Source organism: Vombatus ursinus, unplaced genomic scaffold, assembly GCF_900497805.2.
Source record: "Vombatus ursinus unplaced genomic scaffold, bare-nosed wombat genome assembly UNPS02014770.1, whole genome shotgun sequence".
Lineage (NCBI taxonomy): Eukaryota > Metazoa > Chordata > Mammalia > Diprotodontia > Vombatidae > Vombatus > Vombatus ursinus.
In genome coordinates, this window is record NW_020954548.1 from 10,803,398 (window position 1) to 10,816,133 (window position 12,736).

A 12,736-nucleotide genomic window follows, 5' to 3' on the forward strand; every position below is an offset into this window, starting at 1 on the left:
TTAGCATTTGAGAAGTTCAAACTCACAAGCCAATAATCAAATAATTTTTGAAGCTTAACTAAAGAATGTTAATTTCATAACTGACAGAAAGTTAGATTTCACGAGTTAAATCACATAAGAGTAAGATGAATTATTAACCATTAGGAGTCTCTGATCTGAGCCTTTAGAAGTAGTGAAGAACCCAGCAAGAGAGGAGGCGAGCACTTAGGAGAAGAACTAGGAAAAGTCCAGCACAGAGAACCAACCTGAAGAGTTTCTCTATAAAATGTTTTGCTGTAACAAGATACTGAAAACTGACCAGATGGTGCAGAGTTGTGTTGGGTTGGGAATTGGCTGGGCTTGCTTCTATGGGTTAGAGAGCCATCCTGAGGAGCTCTAATGTTCTTTTCCTTAAACTCCTGTGGTTTCCTATCACCTCCAAAATGCTTCATAACCTGGTCCTCCCCTTGAGCTTTTCAGTCTTCTTATATTTTATACTCCCCGTTCCTTGGACTCCTTCCTTTCCCTCATATTCTGTGATCCAGTGACACTGGCCCCCTTGCCATTCCTCACACAAGACAATCCATCACCTCACTCTGGGTATTTTCACTGGCTGTCTCCCATGCTTGGAATTCTCTTCCTCCCCATGTCTGCCTCTTAACTTCCTTCAAATCTCAACTAAAATCAAGCCTTTTACAGGAAGCCTTTCCTATCATCTCTTAATTCTATTGCCTCTACTCTGCTGGTTATTCACAATGTCTGCCGTATACAGCTTGTTTGTACGTGGTTGTTTCCATTCTGTTTTCTCTTTTAGACTGAGCTCCTAGAAAACAGAGACTGTCTTTTGCTTTTCTTTGTATTTTCAGCTCTTAGCACTGTGCCTGGCACGTGGTGGGTACTTAATAAACATTGACTGACCGCTTGTCACTATAATAACATTTTCCCGGTGACCTCTTAAGGCTAATTTGTGAGTTAAAAAGACTTGTCTCTGTTTCATTAGTTTGGGAGTAGAGGAGGAGCAGATTTACTAAGCAGGAGAGTAGTGAGAAGCTAGCAGGTTTCCACGGGGCAGATTGTTCCTTCAGGCTCATAAGGCATCAAACAGAGAACAGAATTTATTTATATAGTGAAGGACACAGAAGAGCCCACAGAAAGGCAAGGGGCATTTTCCTCTTTTGGTTAAGCTGCCTCTCCCTTCACCCCCATGCCGGAGACCTTCAGAGTTCTCATGACTCCCAGAGGCTCCTGCAAAGGGGAAGGTTGAACGAGGTTTGCATCTCCCTATTGCTCACTACCATATATCTACTCCTGACAGGTGCCCATTACTCCCCTGCCATGATTCTCTGTTCCTGACACACATTGTGGTTCCTTTTCCTCTTCAGAGGAGCAGCTCCAATCCTGTCCTCTCACTTAATCATCGTATTTTCTCTGGCAGCTTCCACAGGGTTCTGTATACAGTCAAATGTATGTTATATTATAGCATTAGTTTTAGAATTCACTCAATCCTTTCTTTATTTAAGTGTTTATAGGACCAGCAGCTGGTGTGTTAATTATTAATTATCTCTTACATTTATTATCTATTCTAATTATTAATTATATAATATAATATATTATATATTAATACATTGTTGTATAATTATCTATTATAATTATTAATTATAATTAATAATTATCTCAACCTTTTTTTCCCTGAGTCTAGTCTGGCTTTCACCTCAACAAATCCCAAATAGGTTCTTCCCTGATTGAGCATAACGTATCTTTTTCATATTGGAGATTGATAAAAACAATAACAAATGAATGTGACTACTGAGCTGAGTTCCAAAATGCTCTCTAAGGAGTATCTTAGGAACTTGAAACATCTTTCTCCATTGGAACATTGTAAAATGGAATTATGTTTTCCTTGTTTGAGAATCAAGGACAGAAAGAAAAAAAAAGCATTTATTATGTGCCAGTTACTGTACTAAGCATTTTGCAAATATTTTCTCATTTGATCACCACAACAAACCTGAGAAGTACTTTTTATCTCCATTTTACAATTGAGGAAACTGAGTCAGACAAGTCGAGTTTCTTGTCCAGAGTAACACAACTGCTAAGTATGTGAAGGTGGATTTGAACCCAGGTCTTCCTTACTCCAGGCCTATCTCTGTATCCACTGCACCTACTAGCTGCCTCTGAGAATCATGGAGATACAGATAAAAGGCTAAACCTGCTATTTCACTGGTGAAGAAAATTCACAAGGCAAACAGAGGTTAACTGATTTGCCCAGTGTCACACAGTTAGTGAATGTCTTAGGCCCCATTTGAACTCAGGTCTTCCTGACTCTAGGCCCAGTGCACTAACCTCTGTGTAACTTTGGACAAGTTGTCACACCAGCTTTTTAAGGCTAAGCTGCTTCATCTGTAAAAATAACACTTGTTATTAGTGCCGACGAGTAGGTAACCAGTACTTGCTTACTTTATGTATTTGTGAGGAATAAAACAACGAAAAGCATTTATTAAGCACTTGCTATGTGTCAGGGCCTGGGCTAAGGGCTAGCAGATACAACTAGAGAATGTTGTATAAATCTGAGCTATTATATGAAAGCATTCTAGATATAATCTATAGACCTTCCAAAATTCCAATGCACCTTCTAGACTTAGAGAGTCGCCCAGAGTATTGAGAGGTTAAGAGACTTACCCAGGGTCATACACCCAATATATGTCAGAGACAAGACTTGAATGCAGGTCTTAATTAGCTCTGAGGCTACTCTGCCTCTCTTGTATACATGCACAATACATAGATTTGGGATTGAGCAAATACTGACTTTTCTTCAATTAAAAAGAGGTCTTTAAGCTATAGTGCTCTAGTGAGCAGTGGATTCTTTCTACTAAGATCGTGTCTTTTTCAGTAAGTACTGACTGTATTTAGCACCAAAATAATTTCAGAGTGACTTTCATTCAAATCATTCAAACTTTTATTCAGACAGACCTGCTGTGTGTACAATGAGACAACTGACAGAGACAACTCTGAACTTTGAAGGTGAATCACTGCCAGAAGTTATACTTGGAGTAGCCCCCGAAACCCCCAAAATGTTGCTACCTGATTGACACGGCTTACATTGACTATTTTGTTGTCTGGGGAGTGCTTCCCCAGGAAACAAAATGAAGATCCAACACAATTTTAAAGATGTCCAGAAAGGTCAATTTTAGTGCCCTGTGTGATAAACATTTGCGATGAGGAACCATCATTATTATGAGGAACCATGAGGGTGGTGGAAGGAGGAATAGATTTGGAGTCAGAAGGCCTGAGTTTGAGTCTGGCAGGTATTACTTATATACTTACTAGCTGTATGACTAATTACTTCATCTCTCTGGGGTGTGAAATCATGCTAATACTCCTCATATTGCCTCTCTTGGAGGTTTATTGAGAGGAAAGGGCTTTCAAAGTTATAAAGTACGAAAGCAGCTTGGTGGACTAGAAAGAGTGCCAGGTCTGGAGTCAGGAAGACCTGAGTTCAAATCCAGCCTCAGACAGTGGTGTGACCCTGTTTGCCTCAGTTTCCTCATCTATAAAATGAGCTAGAGAAGGAAATGGCAAACTACTTCAGTTTATCTTTGCCAACACACACACACACACACACACACACACACACACACACACACACACACACCCCAAAAAACAAAAACCAATGAGATCATGAAGAGTTGGACATGCCTTAAATGACTAAACAAAAAAAGCACTGCATGGGTGTGAGCCATTTTTATACATACAGTATGGTTTTCTTTTCTTTCTAAAAAATACTTTAGAATATATAATTCCAGGTTCAAGATGGAAAGATTGACAAGCGGGTAGACTAATATGTCTATAGCACATACAGGAAGGAAGACACAACTTTACAAAGGAAAACCATCACAATACTTAAGAAATACCAGACAGTACTATGAATGGAGCAGGGTGTTCAATTGTGAGGCTTTTTTTTTTAAAGATCTAAATGGATAATTATTAGTGAAATAGTAATCTGATATTTCAACAGTTTTCTAGATAAGATTATGGGGAAAAGTAATTTTATTAGATATTATTGGATGAAGGACTTTTTAGCAGCTTTTTTTGGTGAGGCAATTGGGATTAAGTAAGAAATTCATGAAATAAACACATTAAAAATAAAAATTTTTTTTGTCTTAGAATAATTTTAGATTTGTCTAATTCCTAATGTTTTCTAATGAAACCTCTAGTCCTTTCCCTTTGTTTCCAAAAGCTTGGAAGTTATAAAGGAGAATCTCAAAAATAATAGCTTACTTTACCCTCTGAATGAAATACTTAAAATATGTCAGCTTTTCTGAAATAATTCACAATTTCTGTGCAGTAGGTTGGTAGTACTACAACAACAACAACAAAATGCTGGATTTGGAATCAGGAAGACCTGAATTCAAATATGGCTTCAGACTCTTCCTAGCTGTGAGATCTCAGGCAATCATTTAACCTTTTTCAGTCTTAGTTTACTCATCTCTAAAATAGGGATAAATAATAGTGCCTACCTTACAGGGTTGTTGTGAGGTTCAAATGAAATAACATATGCAAAGCAGTTTGTAAACTTTAAAGCACTACATAAATGTTAGTTATTATTCCTTACAAAGGTTCTTAAACATCAGCCTTTACATTTAGATGAAAAAATGTCTTTAGAAACAAAAAGGGAGTTAAAGGACCTGCTTTTAGTTCTAGCTGTACCAACCTGGACAAGTTACTCTCTGCCTCAGTTTCCACATCTGTCAAATGAGCATATGAGTAGTACACTGCTTTCCTCACAGGTATTTTGGGGGAGGAGAAAGATTAAATGAAATATATTTTAAAAGGCTAATTCCTACCTTTAGTCACTTGTTTTCTTTCTATCTTCACTATTCAAAAGCATCATGCAGGGGTGGAGAGCCTGAGTTCTCCAAGCTTGATCCAGTAGAGTGTAAACCTTGGTAGGTTTTACTAAGCTGGAAAAGCTGTAAGTATGCCACCTATGATTGACTTTGTCTGTCATTCAGGGATAGTTGTCTAGCTAAGTCAAGAATGGTTTGGCTATAAGGTGAGGAATTTTTTCAGTCACAGCTGCTGATGAAGACCAACTAGTAAAACTCAGAGGGGTTGACATCAGAGTTGGGGGATAGTACACCACTGAAATCATGGATATTCTTATGTGCTGAAATATTATTTCAGTATGTTAAGCATCTTGGGAAGTGTAGTAACTTTCAAGATCCCCAAAAAAGTTCTACTCTGTGTGTGTATGTGTATATATATATATATATATATATATATGTATATGTATGTATATCTGTCTGTCTGTCTATCTATCTATCTATCTATCTATCTATGAGAGACAGCCTAGAATAGCAGATTGAGGGCTGGCAGATGAAATGATATGAGTTCAAATCTGGCTTCTAACATACACTAGCTGTGCCACTATGGACACATCCCTTTGTGTCTCATACTTCATGATACCTTTCTAAGACTATAAATTACAGAAGAGTTATTGATCTGCATTGGAGGAAAGAGTTTTTCTAGAAGGTATTTCCTATATCCATGAAATAATAGGTTCAGATACACACACACACATATTCATCACACAAACAGTGTATTCTGTAGCACTCAAGGTCTTGAATAAATAAACACACTGCCTAACATTTTAACTTTGTATGCTATTAATCAACAGTGTAGATGGATTTGAGGTGGGTATGATTGTATTTTTGTTCTTTGAGATCCAGAATTGAAATAATGTAATATCTCCTTGACTAGCTAGAGCATTGGGAGTGTCAGGAGTTACCTCCGACGGTTTGTACCAGGACTTTTATGTGGCTGGAATCTGCACTGGATTAAAGAAAGCTATCACGCTGAGTGAGATGGAGGACAGTCCTCTGGAACACCTCTTCAATCCAACTTCATTGCCTATCACATTTTCCTATGAAGTATTCCTGCTTCCAGCTGCCATAGGGTCACCAAGCATTAGTTTAAATCAAATGTCCTCTGGCTACAGGTCTCAAGATGAAAAATTTATGGAGTCCTGGACACATTACAAGTTTTACAGCTTTACAGCTGAAATCCTTCAGGTTCTTCTGACCTGCTGAAGGGGAAAAAATGTTTTATTTTATTGTGATTCCCAAATGTTCTTTTGGTGTGTGCTTTTTTCCTATAGAGTGTGTATGTTGTTTCCAGCAATGTGTTTTATATTACCATGAAGAATAGGGAAGCTCTGATGGGAGGAAACAACTGAGTGTTGTTGCCAACACAATAGAAAACAGAACTTGCCAGTGGGACCATGATGATTTGACCAATGTCTTCGTATCATCAGTTGGTTTCTAAGCTTTGTTGTAGACAGACATCCTCCATGATCCAATCACAGTGAGCATACAAGTGACCTAACTCGCTTGTAAAGTCCTTCCCCTCTGCTCCCCACAATTAAAGATGTGTTGGCTTTTGGAACCCTAAACCCTTCATCATGCTCAGCTTTTCCCAAAGAATGTATGCAAGAGTTTCCCGAAGACCTTAAACATGTCAGATGTTTATTTCTCAATCGTGAAGTTGCCATAAAGCGCAGGATGTAGTTTGCTCAACACCCTAGAATTAAATGTTTCCTGGAAGAGCAGATTTTCCAAGATTTCCATATGTTCATGCATGCTGGCCTCTGTGTGTGGAATGCATGGATAGACTCACAGAATATTAAAGTTGAAAAGGGACTAAGTTATATCTAGTCCAACTCCCTAATTATTATAGATAAGGAAACTGAGGTCCAGGGAGGGGAAGTGATTTGTCCATAGTCACATAGCCAATAAATGGCAGGAGAAGGATCCACGCCAATGTTGTGTGACCACACATCAAACATTCTTGTTTTCTATATTATCTTACTCTTTCCACATTTCAACCTGGTGAAGCCAAAGACTGGTTCAGGCGGTATGTGTTCTATAAGGCAGAAAGTCATCTTCCCTCCCTATGTCTCTATAATTTTTTGTTGGGACTCTTACTTTGCCCTTGTTGCATTTTAATTTGCATAATATTTATTTGTGTAGCTGTTTATTATAATGTAAGCTCCATGAGGGCAGGAATGAAGTTCTTTTTCATTTTTCCCTGTTCTGAGCACAATGCTTTGCACAGTGTGGGTTCTTAAAAAAAATTGTTGTTTTGAATTGGATCAAATTTCATGGTCCCTGGAGTGACTTTTCATTAATTGGTTCATTTTATAGTTGTAAATCTAGATCATGGTGGTTGCTACTCACTTTGACAATGAAATCTGCAGTGAGGGGTCCGGCCATTCTCAATATCTCTTTGTCCGGAAACTTCTGAAAGTCCACACTGGAATTGTCTACGAGGAAGGTGCCTGTGGTGCTGAGGCTGTTTTCACCTTTTGTACCCTGAAGAGTCTTAGTTTCCAGATCTACATCAAGAGACAAAGGAAGAAGAGAGGTCAGTATTCTCCAAACCAGCAAGGACACTTATAAGCCTGTACCACCTTCCCATCTCCCTCTGCTTCCTCTCCACTCTGATGGGAGGATTGGAGGGTGGAACACTAAACAAAGCTTTCCTTTGTAGAGGGTGGGACCAGGATTTCCCAGCTTACCTGCCACTTTCCATCTGCACCTCTGCTTGGTTTCTATTCCATGGAACAAGATGTTCCAAGATGACCCTGTCCTGGGTACTCCCTGTTTTCTGGGTACCCCTTTCCAGCTTCTTTTTGTGTGTTGTCTTTCCCAATTAGATTGTAAGCTCCTTGAAGGGAGAGACTGTTTTTCTTTTTCTTATTTGTACTCCCAGAATTTAGCACAGTGCCTGGCACAGTACTTAATGAATGTTTATTGAGTTGTATACCAGTCAATACCACAGGCTAAAAACAGAAGCGGAGGAACAGGGTTTTTAGATAGCTGATAAGAAGGAATTTTATCTTATATTTAAAATACCTGTGAAAAGCATAAAGCCAATTGTGAATTATCTGGGCTGGGAGAGGCTTAAATTTCGCATGACTGTAAGTTCTTTTAATTCTTAGTGCTGTGCACAGTACCTTACATCCTTGCTTAATATATATTTGTTGAGATGAAACAAACAGGATTGAAAGGACTCAAAAATCCTCAGCCCAGCATTCAAGGCTCCCCAATGGCTGCTTCTCCCTCATACCTGTTTAACTTCATTTCTGTAGACCTTCCAAATCCAGCCCTTTTTTCTCTAACCACACTCGTCTCCTCACTGGCTCTCATCCCCATCTCACAGTTTCCTTTCTCCATGCCTTTCAGCTACTCCCTTGACCTGGAATGACTTCTTGCTTGCCAATCCATGTCTACTCATTATCTTTATTGTAGCCCACAACTAACTGTGCCATGCACGGATCACTCCTTTGCTCAAATCTCTACACAGTTTCTGACATTGTACCACACCATTCAGTCTTGACGAAAAAATGTAACTCAGTGGAAAGGAGCCCAACTGCAATAACCTCATATTGCTTTAGACCAGGGATGGGGAATCTGGGGCCTCAAGGCCACATGTGCCCTCTAGGGCCTCAAGTGTGGCTCTTTGACTGAATTCACATTGGATTGACTGCACTTGAGGCCCTAGAGGGCACATGTGGCCTTGAGGCCACAGGTTCCCCATCCCTGGTCTAGACTCTGGAGAGAGGTTCCAGACCCTTTTTTAGTTTCTGTATTTTGTGGGGTTTTTTTTGGTCTCTTCCCCCTCCCCTGAACCTCATTAACCTGCTCCTTTAGGTATATACACAGACTGCTCTTGAATAGGGGTTCTTAAACCTGGGATATGTGAACTTAAAAAATATAGATATTAATAAATCTTTCAATATAATTGTTCTCCTTGGTAACCTTATCTATCTTATTTTATTCATTTACAAACACTCTAAGAAAGGGTTCATATGCTTTGTCAGACTGCCAAGAGGAACATGACACGAAAAATGTTAAGGACTCCTGGTCTAGAAGCACATTATCCAATCCAGTCCCGTTCCCTGCCGAGAGGGACATCTCCTCTATGGACAACTGAAAAATGCCTTTCTAGCCTCTTCTTAAACAGTTCCAGGGCTGGGGAGCTCACTACCCCATTCCAATTTCAAATAGCTCTGATTGTTACAAAGTGGTTCTTTATACTCAGGTTTCTGAAATATATCTCCTTATAATCCATTAGTCTTACTTCTACCCTCTGGAACTTGATAAAATAAGTCAAATCATTTCTTCCATATGATAGCCTTTTGGATGCTTGAAGACAGCTACCATGTTGCCATAGGTCTTCTCTTTTCTAGGCTAAGCATCCCTTCTTCCTTCAACTGATCTGATGGCATGATGTCCTCTTCCCTTACCTGTCCTTGTTGCCTCCCTCTGAAAATAGTGATAATATTAATAATGATAGCTAACATTTATGGCTTGCAAAAGGATTTATATATTTATCTTACTTAATCTTCACAAAATCCTCTGAGGTAGATGTTATTGTTATTTTCATTTGACAGACAAAGAAACTAGGGAAGAGAGAGGTCAAATGATTTGAAATGGGTCACACAGCTGGAGAATGGTTTGAGGCAGAATCTGAACTCAGGTCTTTCTGACTTCTCAGAACTTTGATTCCAGGACTCTACTGATTCTGATTGCACCACCTAGTTGACTGCCTTGCTAATACTCTAGCCATTTAAGAACTGAATAAAGTATTCCAGGTTAGATTTGACCAGGGCAGAGAAAACAGGACTACAACCTTCCTCAGTTTGGACACTGGATTCTCTTAATAAAGCATAATTGTACTAGAGGGTTTTTGTTTTCCCACATCATTATGTAAACTGGATCTTTTTCACCTGACCTCCCATTAAGCCATGCCCGCCCCCCATCTCCTCCCCTGCCATCTTGTACTTGCATAGCTGATTTTCAAACCTAAGACAAATCCAAGACAAGGAACAATTCTCCTAGATAAAATTTGCATTCCCACATGAGTTTCATTTAAATTTCTTCTTGTTAGCTTAGGCTCATCCTTTGAACCCCAAAGTATCTTTTTTCGAATCTTGATGGTATTAGAGACAACATGTAAACAACATCTATTAGTTCTTTTTTCCTAGCCTTGTATTATCTACAGATTTGATAAGCATGTCCTCTGGCCTTTATCCAACTAACTAATATTATCACTGGCCTTGCAACAGAAGCTGGTTCTAGCCTAGCCCTGGAGGTCTAAGGCTGCTCTGGCTGTGGGATTGAATTGGCTTCCTGAGGCTCTTTCAGGAAGATGACCTAGAGCCAGGCCAATCCATCTGGGTCTGTTCCAATCTGGACCTGAATACTCAAGACTCTGCCAAAACTGGATCAGCCTCTGGGAGTAGGGAGGGAAAGAATGGAGGAGGAACCCAATGTTGCTTACTCAGACATTCATTTTGCTGTGCAATCTCCAAAAATGGTGGCAAGGGGTAGGAAGAGGGAGAGTAGGAGGATTACTTCTTAGAAATAATGCTTGAGTTTTCAACAAAAACTCGATGTGCTGAAATAAAGGATTTAGCAGATTTTATTTCACTTTTTTGTCTTCTATAAATCTGATTGGCTTTGTAGCCCTTGGGTCACTTTGCTGATTAGGCTAAATAACTTAGTTTTCCAGTTTCATTGTACCTTTATAGCAAGTAAAACAGAGACTGGTCTATTCTAAAATACTCACTTTAATCCATTCCTTTGGGCTCACTGCTTTCTAGTGAAGCCAGCTTCTTCCTCGTTTTCTGATGGCCTTGGCTTGGAGATTTTATTTTAGTGTGTCATTGCCCAGAAAAATACTGTTTTTGAGTGTGGTTGCTACACCGGCAGTGAGCCGGCAGTCAACCCTGCTCTATTCGCAAAGGGGAAAAAGAATCTTCTGAACAGCTATAGTTCACATGCACGTATAAAGTCCTTTGACATGGAAACAGTGTATTTTATGGAGTTGTCCAAAGCTAGAAATGAACTTGGTTTCTGAGGAGGTAAGAGATTGCCCTCCTTCAATTGTGCTTAAGTTCCATTCTATTCTTTCTTATTCTTTAAAGACACATACAGGTTCCATGTATCCTTCCCTCCCCACTACCACTACCATCAGACATTTTCATTTGTATTTTTATAAAGAGCCCCATAGTTGGTTTTCTTGTTTTACTGTTAGGGGCTCTTATTTGTCTTTCTTGTTTCTTAGTAGTGATTTCATCCAGACTCAATGGCCAAAAGATAATGTTTGCTATCTAAGTCAGTTGCATATGCATGTGTGGAGAGGCAACAGAAGATAGATCATTTACTGGGAAGAGAGAATCAACCACAGTGGAGCTGATCAGGGATGCCCAAGGGGCCCGTTAAAGTGAAGAATTTCAGTCAAACTGAACTTTTAAAAAAACCTTAGGATGTTCTCCCCACCCCCCTTCCTGGTTTATAGCCCATAATTTTCTGCTTGTAATTCACAGATCTACATCTAAATAGCCATAAACTTAAAAGAAGAAAATAATTTTTAAAAGGTGACCCTGACCCTGTATAGCTAAAAGGCCAAAAATACAGATCAATTCTTTCAATGTAGTGAAAAAACTTTGGTGAGGCAACTCTACCACTTGGTGTTAGAAACTGTAAACAAAATGCCTACACTTGGATTCTGCATTCTAACTACTGCTAACTTAAGATATCAGGACTATATAAGTCTATGTAGCATTAAATAAGCACTCAATAAATACTCATTGACTTAACTTGATAAGTTGAATTCCTTGGACACACAGTAGGTGTTCAAAATCATTTGTTGAACTGAATTACTTCCCTTAGGCACTACAGGTTAGAAACTCACTTGTTTATTTTATGTCACTCTGAACTAAAAGAATAAAAAGAGTGAAGAAATCAGGGGAAAAAGAGAGACAGAGAGGAGGAGGAGGGAAGAGAGAGAGAGAGAGACAGAGACAGAGACAGAGACAAAGAGAGACAGAGACAGAAAGGAATGGACTCCAGAAAAAAAGAAACTTGTCAGCTGGGTATGTATATTCTGTACTCTTCGCTGTCAATCTGGTTAGAAATAACTGCTACAGAGCTTTCTAGCATCAAATGAATCAGCCAAGAAATAAACAGTAGCATTCAAAATACAATTTTTATAGTAGAGTTGAAAGATTTGTTATTTCTGTGTTTCAGTTTTTGGTGGGAAGAAAAAAATAAACATAAACCTCAATCACAAGTAGAGGAATAAGGACTGTGCTATAGCAGATTATATCTAGGAAGGCAATTGATCAAGTTACTTACACAAGTGATCAGGTCCCTTTAAGACAAGGCGAACATGTCTGCTTCCATAGGGAATGGCAACCACGGTATCGTCAGCTGTAGAGAAACAAAATAAGACAGATTTACACATATATACAGAGATAATCAGTTTGAGATTCTGTGGTTTTTTTTTTTTTACATTTGAAAATGAAACCCTGTAGTTAGGGTACTAAAAACTATCTCCTCAACTTGCCTCCCTCCAAAGTTACTCAAAAATAACTACTAATTTCTTTCTTTCTTTCTTTCTTTCTTTCTTTCTTTCTTTCTTTCTTTCCTTCTTTCCTTCTTTCTTTCTTTTTCTTTCTTTCTTTCTCTATCCCAAATGATGATAAATGATTGCAAAGGGGACTTTCAATTCTTCATTTCAGATTTTGTTTCCAATTAAAATAGAATTTATTTCAGACTGTTCCATAACTTTGGCTTATAGTGTATGTGATGAGGAAAGGTAGCATGATTTGGTGAAGATCGAGCTGATCTTGGCATGAAGAAGCCCTGGATTCAAGTCATGCTCTGACACTTGTTAGCTGTGTGACCATAAA

The 12,736-nt window shown here is 38.9% G+C and overlaps 1 protein-coding gene across 2 annotated transcripts in view; it reads right to left on the bottom strand.

The window, feature by feature from the left end:
- The window catches only part of ADAMTSL1 (ADAMTS like 1), a 397,281-nt gene that overhangs the window by 221,758 nt on the left and 162,787 nt on the right, over positions 1-12,736 (bottom strand). For both annotated transcript variants that reach the window (XM_027862672.1, XM_027862671.1), the window contains exons 6-7: positions 12,180-12,254; positions 7,212-7,369 (exon numbers count right to left, since the gene is read on the bottom strand). In XM_027862672.1, the coding sequence (XP_027718473.1) occupies positions 7,212-7,369; positions 12,180-12,254 (233 nt within the window). The remainder of the gene's footprint in view (positions 1-7,211; positions 7,370-12,179; positions 12,255-12,736) is intronic.